Genomic DNA, 14728 nt, shown 5'->3' on the forward strand with positions numbered 1-14728 from the left:
GAAGTTCTGGCTAGGGCAATCAGGCAAGAGAAAGAAATCAAGGGTATTCAGTTAGGAAAAGAAGAAGTCAAATTGTCCCTCTTTGCAGATGACATGATTGTATATTTAGAAAACCCCATTGTCTCAGCCCAAAATCTCCTTAAGCTGATAAGCAACTTCAGCAAAGTCTCAGGATACAAAATTAATGTGCAAAAATCACAAGCATTCGTATACACCAGTAACAGACAAACAGAGAGCCAAATCATGAATGAACTTCCATTCACAACTGCTTCAAAGAGAATAAAATACCTAGGAATCCAACTTACAAGGGATGTAAAGGACCTCTTCAAGGAGAACTACAAACCACTGCTCAGTGAAATAAAAGAGGAAAGAACATACCATGCTCATGGATAGAAAGAATCAATATTGTGAAAATGGCCATACTGCCCAAGGTTATTTATAGATTCAATGCCATCCCCATCAAGCTACCAATGAGTTTCTTCACAGAATTGGAAAAAACTGCTTTAAAGTTCATATGGAACCAAAAAAGAGCCCGCATCTCCAAGACAATCCTAAGTCAAAAGAACAAAGCTGGAGGCATCATGCTACCTGACTTCAAACTATACTACAAGGCTACAGTAATCAAAACAGCATGGGACTGGTACCAAAACAGAGATATAGACCAATGGAACAGAACAGAGTCCTCAGAAATAATACCACACATCTACAGCCATCTGATCTTTGACAAACCTGAGAGAAACAAGAAATGGGGAAAGGATTCCCTATTTAATAAATGGTGCTGGGAAAATTGGCTAGCCATAAATAGAAAGCTGAAACTGGATCCTTTCCTTACTCCTTATACGAAAATTAATTCAAGATGGATTAGAGACTTAAATGTTAGACCTAATACCATAAAAACCCTAGAAGAAAACCTAGGTAGTACCATTCAGGACATAGGCATGGGCAAGGACTTCATGTCTAAAACACCAAAAGCAATGGCAGCAAAAGCCAAAATTGACAAATGGGATCTCATTAAACTAAAGAGCTTCTGCACAGCAAAAGAAACTACCATCAGAGTGAACAGGCAGCCTACAGAATGGGAGACAATTTTTGCAATCTACTCATCTGACAAAGGGCTAATACCCAGAACACACAAAGAACTCAAACAAATTTACAAGAAAAAACCAAACAACCACATCAAAAAGTAGGCAAAGGATATGAACAGACATTTCTCAAAAGAAGACATTCATACAGCCAATAGACACATGAAAAAATGCTCATCATCGCTGGCCATCAGAGAAATGCAAATCAAAACCACAGTGAGATACCATCTCACACCAGTTAGAATGGCAATCATTAAAAAGTCAGGAAACAACAGGTGCTGGAGAGGATGTGGAGAAATAGGAACACTTTTACACTGTTGGTGGGATTGTAAACTAGTTCAACCATTATGGAAAACACTATGGCGATTCTTCAAGAATCTAGAACTAGATGTACCATATGACCCAGCCGTCCCATTACTGGGTATATACCCAAAGGATTATAAATCATGCTGCTCTAAAGACACATACACACGTATGTTTATTGCGGCACTATTCACAATAGCAAAGACTTGGAATCAACCCAAATGTCCATCAGTGACAGACTGGATTAAGAAAATGTGGCACATATACACCATGGAATACTATGCAGCCATCAAAAAGGATGAGTTTGTGTTCTTTGTAGGGACATGGATGCAGCTGGAAACCATCATTCTTAGCAAACTATCACAAGAACAGAAAACCAAACACCGCATGTTCTCACTTATAGGTGGGAACGGAACAATGAGATCACTTGGACTCAGGAAGGGGAACATCACACACCGGGGCCTATCACAGGGAGGAGGGAGGGGGGAGGGATTGCATTGGGAGTTATACCTGATGTAAATGAGAAGTTGATGGGTGCTGACGAGTTGATGGGTGCAGCACAGCAACATGGCACAAGTATACATATGTAACAAACCTGCACGTTATGCTCATGTACCCTAGAACTTAAAGTATAATTAAAAAAAAAAAATTTCCTTTGAAGAAAATCAAAATACTACCCTCTTCTAAAGAGAAAAGCACACCATTGGTATTTTTACACGTCACATCAGTATTTTTAACCATTGAACAAAGTTATATACAATTCTGTACAGATCAGCAAATATAAGTTGTGCTTTTAAGTCAAGCTCCCATAGAAGTATGTATTATCACTGTTGGTTATAATTCGAGGATATATTTATAAATATATATTCCAAAGCATGATTTTATTTGTTCCCTTAGGTTTCATACAGAGAGAGGGAATTAGAAAATACTAACACTGTTAAATTGATGGTTAGAATATATCAGTAGAAGAAGTGAAGTAGTGTTATATTTATACAAAAAGATTATTGGGAAGGAGCTCAGGCTTGCCTTTTGGAAAAGTTTCAGTGACTGAGAAAGAAACACCATTTGGATAAAAGAAATTGGGAAGCAGAGAAACCTGAAGGAAGGTGGAGAAAGCAAGAAAAACCTGGATCTACTACCTCTCTTCAGAGCTACAAAGAGCTCCTGAAAGACTATGTAAAGTTAGAGACTCGACATCTCTGTGACTTTAGAGAACTATCAGAATAATTCATAGTTTGACTTTAGCTATTCTCTGTCCTTCAGGTGCACCTCAAACTTCAGCCACAAAAATTTTTCTCAAAATATTACCTAGTCACTTCGAAAAAACTCAAAAACACATAAGGAAACTGGAATTCCCATAAGTCTCCCATCAAACATAGTTTTCATCACAAGAAATAATCCAGGATAAAAAAATAATAGCTAGGTCTGAACTACAATAAAAATATTAATTTTAAAGAGTGAAATTATATATATATATACACACACACACACACAACTCTTCTTGTTCTTAAACATCCATTTGTACAGTGAAAGTAAACATAAATTTAAACAAGAAAAAGTTAAACAGAAATTGAACTACTTTTAAAAATATCGATTTCAAATCTTATAATTGAATACATGTTCAATTATGTAACATAAATTTACTTACTCTAGGAATTCAGTAATGTATTTCCGACTACAGTTTGACCAGCTCCAAGGACTCATGTGAAAACTTAAAACAGGGGCCATTACATGATATTGTGTAACATTCATTTCTCTACATCTAGGAGTATCATCATGTTGAACACCAAGTCTAAAAATAAAAATAAACACTTAAAAGGAATATCAAAAGATGCATACAATATTAGTAACAGATCCTTTATAGTCACATTATAATACAATATAAAATATAGATAAATATGCTTATATCATAATTTGAACTCCATCTATGCATAAGGCCTTACAATGTTCATGTTTAGAAGTACCTGATGGCTGAGAAATATTATAGGCTGGTGATCTGGCATCTGAATCTACACAATCAAAATATTTGGACTCTGTTGCACCTCATCACAATATGGACCACAGCATTGATTAAAAAAAAAGTTCCTGCAGGTTCGACATGGATATCCCATGTTGTGGATAGAGATGTGTGTGGATAGAGATTAGGTAAAGGTAATACCACACTAAATTCTAGACCATTGACTATGGCTACAATATCACAAGAACTTCATGAATCCCCAATTCTCATCATTCTACAGTATCCATCTATTTTATCTGAAAGACCCTAAATACTATTTCAGGTCCATACTTCCTAAGTGATGCTCAACAGAACTACAATAATAAAAACATTCCTAAAGAGCAGTCAAATCTTCATGACTTAATTATTAAGTAATTAGCACGTCGGCAGCAGATCCTATACAATCTGGGGGGGAACTCAAGTATAAGCTCAAGTTTAAAAGGAACACTGAAACCACTTAATTCAGATCCTTGCCTGCTAAAATTTGTATTTAAACCATTTTTTAAATTAAACAACTTACCCATATACTAGAGACACCTAAAGAGTTTCTCAGGAAGAAAACAAATATCTAAGATGGTACTCTGCAAAAATAGTCTTCTACTGGTCAGCAGCCTTGAAAACCAGCACACAGTGCTACCCAGATGTTGCTGCACTACTTCTACTGTCCTCAGATATTCTGCTCATCCTATCCCCCCACTTCATAAACAACTTACAAAATAAAGTGTGTAGCTTGTTGATGATTATGAGATATAACCATGCAAAAAAGGAACTGAAGAGATGATCGTTTACTAAAAATTATCTCCATTTGAAATTATTATTCCCCTTGAATGTTCTAATGATATCTCAAGGCATGAATAGGAAATTAAATGTGGTCAAACTAACACAGGCAACTCTAGACTCAGGTCCTTATTAGCAGATAACAAAGAAACACCAGGAGTTCTGAGGGGTACATTTAGAATCTTTTTTCAGAGGATACATTTGTAGGGGTTTCTGATTTTCCATGGGAGCTCCAAGGGTATCATGAGAAATCACGGCCTCTATTCTTATAACATAGAACCCCAGCATATTTTTCAGTAATGCAGGAAAAGGTAAGAGAATCCCAAATTTTTATGAGCAACTATGGAAAAAGTGAAAACTTAAAAAAAAATCTTTTAGTAACTAAGAAATTCCCATGGGCAATATCCTCTGTTGGGGTACATTACTGAGAGCAAGAAATGAGTTGGTATTACAAATATTTGGGGGAGTCCCCCAGAACCAGGAGCCCATGCAGGCCCTCCCATAAAATGGTAGAGGACAGTACCTGGTCATATATAGGATAACAAGAGACAGAGGCCAGAAGTGCTTGTCATGTATCCAATACAGTAAAGGAAATAAAAGAATTCCCAAGTTCTAGTTCTTTGCTTAGTCTGTTGATCTGTGCAGCCTGTCTGACCTAACATAGATCACAAAAGAGCCAGAGTTAGCATTTCAGGGAAGAAAATTACACTAATAACATTTTATGAAGAAAAAAAGGTGCTAATTACTCAACTGAAGATGGAATTTCAGACATTCTGTGCAAAGATAAATAGAATGCACATTAAGGAGGTGACAGAAGGTACTTACGTGTGCCCAAGTTCATGGGCTATAGTAAAAGCAGAAATGAGTCCTTTTTCTTCATTAATAAAGCAGCTTTGTAAAGGATCACATATGGTACCTAAGTATGATAAACCTGAAAAATTTCACATTTGTATTTCATCAAAATGGAAAACACTACCAAAATCATAAAGTAAGAACTTAATTTTGAAGCATTTAACCATTGACGTTATTACTTAGAAAAGAATGCAGAATTGGCTGTTAATATTGAATGAATGTTTTAGAAAGTGAAAAAAAGAGAATGGAATGATTTATCTGCAGTTGAAATCGTCTTTGCAAATTTTTGGAATCTTTTACTGAAGTAAATAATCCAAAAATGTAGAGTGAGCAAACAACTTTTTGAAATTTTTTTTTAAATGTTTTAAGAAGAAAAGAATATTTGCAGGAAGTACGAAGTGTTTTAACACATTAGTGTGGGTAGCAGGAAAGAGATTAAATGTGTTGATTGGTAATAGAAAAGCTAACAAGAGAAGAAAACGGCACGGAACTCTACAAATCAATGGAGTTCCTTTAATTTTTTAAGGTTTAAAGCAGTATACAAATATTCAATTACCATATGACATAAATGAAAAATATGTTAAGTGGTCAGAATAGTGTCTGGCATTTAATATATGTTAAATACAATAAAATGAATTTATAATATAAGCATTACTGCGGTCACTGAATAATTTTGTAACATTTCCGCAATAGGAAATGTATTGCAAATCAGGATCTGTTTAGTCCTGTATAAAGAATAACATGCAACTCAAATGTGCTGTTGAAAGATGAAGGTATGACCTGGCTGGACACCAAAGACAGCAATAATTATAGTTTATGCAGTCCTCTAAAAATAACATAGAATAAGACACTCAAAATAAATATTTATTAAAACAATCCATATTTCATCACCAATCATGTTAGTTTTTCATTTACTTATTTTTTAGATTAACATAATCCCATGATTTTGCTATTACTACCCTACAATTTGGTTGTAAATTTACCTGCTTTCATAGAACTCTTCCTTTCACCAAAAAAAAAAAAAAAAAAAAAAAAAAAAAAGATTTTTTCATATATAAGATCATCAGTTTCTTGCTATAAAGCTTTTGCATTTAGAAATTTCTTAATATAGAATAAACCGACTTCCATTAGCTCCTAGTTTAGCTCTTCCCTGCTATTTCGTTTTTTATTCTTAGGAGTTAAAAACTTGAACATCTTCTTAGCATTTAAGGTAGATGTCCTAACAACTAGAACGTTTTCGTTGTGCTTTAAGAGAAATGGAAGTTAAACTGAGGAATCCAAATAAGCTGGGGAAAAGTCAAAAGATGAAGTTCATTAGCCAATAGTTTTTAACAAAAAGGAAAGATTTGCTCTCTTTCTGACCACACTGTCAAAAGGTATTGCTTCGGCCAGGTCCCTCTAGAAAACGAGCTTTTTCCTTACAACGAAGACTAAAATTAAGCAAGGAAAAAAATTTAAAAGAACAAAAAAGTTATTTCTCTGTAGAGAAATTATTTCCTCTGTAGAGTGTGAGGGAATTACCGGCTTCCTTAAGATTCTACAATTGATGCTTGCATGTTCAGTTTTTTAGTGAATCATCATCTTTTTATATGTTTCTCTTTTGTCAGGATAAGTTTAAGGGAAACACATTTCTTTCATGGACATTCTACAGTAGGATTTGTTAGTATTTTCAATTTGCCAAATTGTACAGTTCCAATATTTTCATTTTTAGCGCTGTGCAGATATTTGGAACACAGTAATGAGTCCATTACCAACCAAACTTAATGTTTCATGCTTAAAGGTATATACATTTTAAACTGAACATGTTAGTCAAATAAGAGATTTGTAAAAATATGCATCAAATGTGATTAGAGACCAAGCTCAAATATTCCCGTAAGCAGGCAACACCAACAAAACTCAAAGTAAATGGTTAATATTATGGAAACATGCCGCTGGTTGATGGTTTGTGTCTAGACTCATTCAAGCTAATTCTGGATTCTCTAAAAGTCTAAAGATAGAATAAAGCAGCATGGGCCCAAGCTTGATACAGGTTCCCTGTGTTTGGAAATAAAAGAAGCTGCATACAGTCACCCAATCTAGCCATCCTGAAGAATGAGAATCATTCTGCAACATATTTTGCAAAACATGGTCAGGAACTGAGGCAACAATAAATGTAAATGGAGATATGATGGGAAATCTAGTAATTACTACCAACATTTTGTGTTTATCATTAAGAACTCTCCTTAGTTTGTTATTTTTACATATTTCAGATGAGAAAATAAAATACTAATACTTGCATTAATATAAGCTGTGTGGTCTTGTGCAAATTATTCATCCTCATCTATAAAATTATAATAACAGTTGTTCTAATATAGTATCTAATAGGAAGCATTCAAATACCTTAACTATCATTATCATCATTACTCTTGACTTAAGGGATAATAATGCTTTCATCATCATATTATATGTTTCTGAATGTCATTATAATTGATGTACATAGGAGTGGCAGAAAGCTATAAAACCATAACTGGGGACTAGAAGACCAACCATTTCTATAGGAACAGTTCAGAATGTCTAGCATTCAATCACTAAAAAAAGGTAAGAAATGACAAATACTCAGTAAAAGTTTGTACTACTTAAGTATAAAGATGGGACAACAGGATATAGATAATGCAAGAAATATATTCAATAGATTCTTGTTAAGTGATCTCATAAAATACACTTAACAAAGTCAGAGAATAGTTTGTAGGGAGGAAGAAATTCAGTCTGTTGTAAAAATTAGAGCAACAAGTGTCTATTTCTACAAGTGTGGAAGACTGGCATTTCTAAAGAATCCCTTAACATAAACTAGATATTTAATAAAAACTAAGTTTCGATTTATGCTTAGCTTACATGACTAGTGAGGACTATCAAGTCCAAACCTCAGTGATTTAGCACTCATATGTCTGTGTCTCTCTCTCTCTCTCTCTCTCTCTCAATATGCAAGCATGCAGGCATATGTACACACATACACACACATTCATACTTTTCAAATTCTAAGTGGTAAGCAATGAATAATAAGGATAGATGCTATTCTGAGGGCAAATACTGATAAAAGTAATATTATCCAAAGAGTTAGAGCTTGCTAGAGGAAGCTTCAAGGTGGATGTGGATGTTGAGTTTTCTTCATTAAGCCAGGGACTCCAGTTATGAACACCCTTTGGATTTCAACAAGAAATAAAAATCTCTGGAAGAAAGCACACGCTTTTTGAGCTAGCAATTTTTCAATCCCATGGCTTAATATTAAATAAATATAAGCTCAAAATCAAAGACCATCAAATAAATAAAGAAGAGAACATATGTAAAAGCAGAAATAAGATGTATGGCTATCAAGTATTTCAGATGTGTGAATTTTCAGATACATAATATAAAAATCATTCCACATAAGATGTTTAAGAAAATGAAATTCAATTAAAAACATGAACAAATATTTTTTAAATGTAAACAAAATGAACAGGTAGATTTTTAATAAGAACTAAGTAGTATCTTTTACATTGAAAAATATATATATTTTAAAATATAAAATGTGAAGTTTGGGTGAAATACCAGATTAGACACAGCAAAAGAGAGAGCCAAATATACTAATTTATATTAGTTAAATGGAAATTAGAGCTGCTTGAATGAGGCAGGAAGAGAAAAAGAAGTGAAAGCATAGAAAACACAATAAGAAGACCTAATACAGATGGAGTAGAATCCCGCGGTGAAAATAGATAGAAGAATAGGATAAAATTCAAAAGAAAAAAATGAAAATTTTCCAAAATTGCTGAAAGATAAACAGTAGATACAGGACTCACAACATAGCCCAAGTAGGATAAATAAAAAGAAATATATCTATATTAGGATGAAGTTTTAATGAAACTGCTTTATATTCAAGACAAAGAGAAGATCTTATAAAAGACAGATCACCAAAAAAATCTACAACTAAACCCACTATAGATTTCTCAATAGCAAAAGGCAGACACAACACCATCATATATTCAAAATATTGAGAGAAAATAACTGTCAACCTAGAATTGGTAACTAGAAAACTATATTTCAAAAATAAGAGTATTTGCCTGTTAAATCAGGAAACAACTGAAGCCTATGAGTTATTTTAGTAAATTATTGAATCAGAAAGAGTGGGTTGTGAGAACCCCCGACGTTGCAGCCAACTCAGACAGATGTGTAGGTACCCTGGGCACCTAATACTTGCAACTGCTGCCTGAAATAAGGATAGTTTTATAGGACTGAGTGCTTAAACCTGTGGAGTCTGACACAAACTCAAGGTATTAAATATCAGAAATGAATTGAATTGTAGAGTATTCAGTGTCTGGAGAGTTGAAGAACTGCTTGTTGGTGCGGAAATAACCCATATGTTTATTGTGAGTGACAACAGCTCAGACACACCAACTCTATTTTTTCTTTAGAAAGCACTATCAGAGATAAAGAGAGTCACTACACCGTTATAGAAGGTTCTATTCACTAAACTATATATCTAATAAGTTAGCCTTCAGCTAGATGAAGTAACTAATTGTGATATTATGTGAAGAAAGTGATAGAGATATAATTCATGTTTCAATTAGTAATGTAATTAGTAAATACACAGTTGATCTGAATTACACAATTAGCAAATTTGATTTAACAGACAAATGCAGAACTCAGAGAATATATATTCTTTTTAAGTATACATGGAGTATTTTCTTAAATTGGTTACATAATAGATCATTAAGGAAACATCAAGATTTCAAAGAATATCAATAGATCACATTCTCCAGCCACAATAAAATTAAATTGCAAGTCAATAAACAAAAATAACAAGTCTCCACACGTTCAGAAATGTTTAAATTCATTTTTAAATAATTCATGAAGCAGCAAATAAATCATGATTGATTTTAAATATGTTTTACATACATTTAGAATTTTTAATGGCATGGAAAATACTAATAAAAACTTATGGGACCCAAAAAACTGATACCCTGAAGTAAGTTGATGGTCTTAAATAGCAAAATTATAAAAGAAGAAATCCTGGACATTAATCAGTTAAGCAATCAACTTACAAATAGAACAGCAGGAGTAAATTGAAAAACAAAACTACAAGAAAAATAACAAAGAGTAGACATTCATGAAGTAAAAATAAGACATAAAAAGCAAATAGTTGGTTCATTAAAAACACAAATGAAATAAACACTATTTCAGTGAATTGATCTATTAAAAAGGGGGCACAAACAATATCAAAAATAAATTGAGACACAGCTAGAGGGAGAAAGTTTAAAACAATAAGAAAATGTTATGAAAATAATTTAAGCTAACAAATGTTACTAGTAAAAGACATAGTCGAATATCTAGAAAGAATAACTTTTCAAATATATTTAAGAAGACATAAATAAAATCTGATTTCCACTGGAGAAACTCCATAAATGGTTAACCTTCCGCAAATAAATATGATGGCAAGTAAACGCAAATGGTTTTCTACGTGGGGCCTACCAACTGTTCAAATGTTGAAAGGATGTATCATTCCAATAGCACATAAAATCTTCTAAACTTGGGGAAAAAAGTAATACATCCTAACTCATTTTATAAGGTGAATGAAACCTTACAATCAAAATTAGAAAACTACACTAAAATAAAGGAAAATTACAGGTCATTTTCACTCCTGAAAATGTATGCATGAAATTAGCAAGTGGAATCTAGCAGTGTGGAGGGCGTAGAGAAGGAAAAGTCTTGTTCAAGGTTGATTTACCATTAGAAAAATCCATGCTGTAATAAACATGGAAATGCAAATGTTTCTTCATCATGCTGATTTCAATTCGTTTTGCTATATACCCAGGAGTGGGATTGCTATATCATATGGTAGTTCTATTTTCAGCTTTTTGAGAAATCTTCATACTCTTTTCCATAATGGCTGTAATAATTTACCAGCAACAGTGTACAACATAAGTATACATCAATGCATATGTAGATAAAGAAAATGTGGTATATACACATAATGGAACACAATTGAGCCTTTAAAAAAGAACATTCTATCATTTGCAACAGGATGGATGAACCTGTAGGGCATTATGCTCAGTGAATTAAGCCAGGCATAGAAAGACAAATATATGATCTCATTTACATGGAATCTAAAAAAGTTGAACTCTGATAAGTAGAGAGAAGAATGGTGGTTTCTGGATGCTGAGGGAGTGTGGGCAGATATTGGAGGTAGGGAATGGAGAAGTTCTTAGTCAAAAGGTACATCGTTTCAGTTAGACAGGAGGACAGTTAGACAGGAGAAATAAGTTTTTGTGATCTATTGCCACAAGAGGGTGATGATAGTTATAATAATGTATCATAATAACTAAGAAAGTACATTTCAGATGTCTCACCATAAAAAAGAATAATAGATATATTAATTAGCTTGATTTAATCATTCCACATTATCTATGTATATCAAAACACCACATTTTACCCCAAAAATGTATATAACTATGATTTGTCAATTAAAAATAGTATTAATTTTAAAAATCTAGGGAATTCACCAGATTAACCCATTTATACAGGAGGTTGCACATTTTTTTTGTCTGAAAAATCTGACCTTGGTGATGAACTTGAGCAGTAGGATATATATAACTTCCACAAAATTAGCGTTCCAATAATGGAACACTAGACATAAATGGGTTAAGATGAAATAATCATGTGATCATTTCACTATCTGCAGAAAAAACACTTAAGAAAATAAAACATATATCATTGTTTAAAAGACTCAGAAAACAAGGATAATAAATTTATCTGCTAAGAACCTATAACAAATATTTTTCTTAATGGTGAAACCTTAAAATATTCCTTTTAAAATCCAGAAAGGTCTCTTTATCTTTCTATAAGAGGTTTGTATCTTGTAGTAAGACAAGAAAAGCATTATAAGGATTAAAAAACAGGCAATATATTGCCATAATTCACAAACATAATTATTCACATAATAATCCAAAAGAATCTACAAGTGAAAATATGAGAATTAATTAAAGTGATGAATCAGGTGGCTGCATTTAAAAATCAACAAGCCAAATAATCTGTTGCATTTCTATGGACCAGCACCATAAAACATTTACTTTAACAATAGAAAATAAAAGTCTTTTTTTTTTTTTCCTCCAAGATGGCTAATTGGAGGTATTTTTGGCATGCCTCTCACACCTGGAAAGACAAAATAGTATGTGGAACTCACACAGTGAACTTTTTTCCAAGGAGCAACCCAGAAACTTAACTGAAAAATGGAAAGAAACCACAGACCCTTTGAAGGAAGCAATGGGCAACAGCCTACATCATGACCAGACGGAAAATGTAGCCTCCCAAGTATGAATGGGGGAGAGCCTGCCACCGTGAGACACACTCCCACAGGGGAGCCAGGAAATCCAGGCCATGGGGGGAAGGCGTTAACCCTACCCAGTGCTGCAGCTGATTTAGTGAGCAGTGGGGAATAAACAAGAAGGAGCAGCATCAGTGTGTGTACTCCCAGTCTCCAGCAGGGATGGAAGAAAGCCATTTCTGATCCTTTCTCACAGGGAACCTCACAAAAGTTGGCCAGCTAATTCAGGTAGTGGTAACAGGTTGAGAGAAGCTCCCAAATGAGGTTTGCAATATAATCTCAAGTGGGAGCGAACCTCATTGGCCAGACCCGAGGAGCAAGCCTGAAGTGTGTTAACACCACGGGGGCACGAGCTGGACACCTTTGCTTCATGGGCAGACAGGAAAGGGTGTGGCCTGAAAGCCACTCTGTCTCCATAAGGAAGGCTTATGGTCTGGGGCAGTTTTGAGTTCTGAAACAAGCTGCCTGAACCCCAGTTAGCTGCTGTTAGCAGATCATTGTGGGTGTTAAGACCTGCCTTGCAAGAGTGTGGGAGCTGAGTGGGGCTTACTGCCACCTCCCAGTGTAGATTCTTTTGTGTATCAGAGGCAACCGTGCTCCTCCCTGGAACATTACTCTAGCAGCCAGGAAACTGTCCTCTGCTTCCCACTGGGGCTGCTGCTTGTGCCTACATGTGCGGAGCCAGAACACAGACTTGCCTGACCCATCCCCAACCTAGCTTTGCCCCTCCACCTGCCCTGGTAGCACAACACAAAAGACAAGGACATTTGCGAGTTCCATGGCTCCATCCATTGCCTGAGATATCAGAGTACCTCCCCTAAGTAACATAAGGCAAGCACAAATTCCACTGCTACCACCATAACTGGTGTACTTTTGAAAGCACCATCTCCTAGCTGGTGTACAACTGAACAGCCAGTTACAACATCTGTAAGTCCAATTTTCTCCTTCCTGGCTCAGGAAGGTGCCTACATCACCCTGTCTAACCAGGAGATCTTGAGTCTGTCCATGAGCCAGTACATCACTACTACAGCTGACTTTGAGAAAGCCAACACACTAAGGCTACTTAGAATGAAGGAAATCTCAGAGCCTACGTCACTCTCCTCCCACCTCCATCAGAGCTGGTACTGGTACCTGCTACTGGAAAACTGGAGGACAGGCCACATCTCTGGATCCCTTGAAGACATTGTCCAGCACCAACCTGGGGTGTGGCGGCGTCACTGGGCAGCTACACCCAAAGGAGCAGCAGGATTCACAGAAGCCTGGCTCTCAGGGACTGCTACTTCTAGGGGGAAGGGGAGTTTACCATATTAAGGAAGCACTCTGTGGGACAAAAGAAACCAGACTGGAGGCCATGAGTCCCTGAATTTTCCACCTGTGGGGAGTTTCAGCAGAGGCATAGGTACAGTTCTGAGCTCAGTGGGGAAAATCTGTAGCCCAACCCCAAGAGTTAAGCAGCCCTGGGGCTCATGAAGGGTCTTAGAGAAGGGGACTTCTCCCCCTCGCCATCTGTAGACAGCCTTTCTGGAGTGCTTCAGGGTGACAACATCCCCACAGGAGGAGCACCCTCCAGGTCCAGGTTTGCACAAGAGGTAGAGTCACAACCCCTTTCTAAATGGAATATGAGCATTCCTAAAAATGAAATGAGGTGTTTGTCTGATCTGAATAGCCAGAACATTGGGTCGGGAATGTGACTGGGTGGTGGATCGCTTTCCTGTTGGCTTGGAAGGAGAGTCATGCCTTCTCTTCCCCTTGAAAAGACCTCAGGGCAGCTTCTCCAGCCTGTTCTGTCAAGGCTGAGATGTCTGCCCAACACTGGGGTCTTGCATTTACTCAACTGCTTTAGCCACAGCCAGTTTTTACCCACAGGTACCTCTTACTGGCCTGAAGCATGAACTATTCAATCCAGTAAATAAAATACTGGGATAAAACACTTTTTACAGTGCACACCATGGGGCAACAAAATAAGCGTCATAAGACCTCTTCCATTCCAGCCGCACATAAGACAGTGAACCCACAGACCCATCAGATCACTATGACAACCAACATCTGAGAAACCCATTGCATGGATTTTCTATAACCGAAGAACTCATACTGAGTCCACCACTGAAAGCACCCAAAACCAAAGCTAGGTGACAATAAACTATGAACATTAAGGGCACATCCTCAATGGGGGAAAAGTGAAATTCTAAAAAAAAAAACCCAGTTGAATCAAAATTAATACAAAAATAATTAGAAGAAATAGTCTACCCAAATGAGAATGAGCCAGAAAAATAATTCTGGCAATATGCAAAACAGGGTTGTATAACATCCCAAAAGATCACACTAACTCTCCAGAAGTGGGTGTAAGCCAAAATGAAATATTTGAAATACCAGATAAAGAATCCA

General features: G+C 35.7%; 1 protein-coding gene across 1 annotated transcript in view; it reads right to left on the reverse strand.

Annotated features, from left to right (window-relative positions):
- Nucleotides 1–14728, reverse strand: part of ADAMTS20 (ADAM metallopeptidase with thrombospondin type 1 motif 20) — a 209356-nt gene that overhangs the window by 129724 nt on the left and 64904 nt on the right. The window contains 2 exon segments of the mRNA XM_050749368.1: nt 3034–3177; nt 4984–5089. Of these exon segments, the coding sequence (XP_050605325.1) occupies nt 3034–3177; nt 4984–5089 (250 nt within the window).

The sequence above is a fragment of the Macaca thibetana genome, chromosome 11 (assembly GCF_024542745.1).
Source record: "Macaca thibetana thibetana isolate TM-01 chromosome 11, ASM2454274v1, whole genome shotgun sequence".
In the NCBI taxonomy this organism is placed as follows: Eukaryota; Metazoa; Chordata; class Mammalia; order Primates; family Cercopithecidae; genus Macaca; species Macaca thibetana.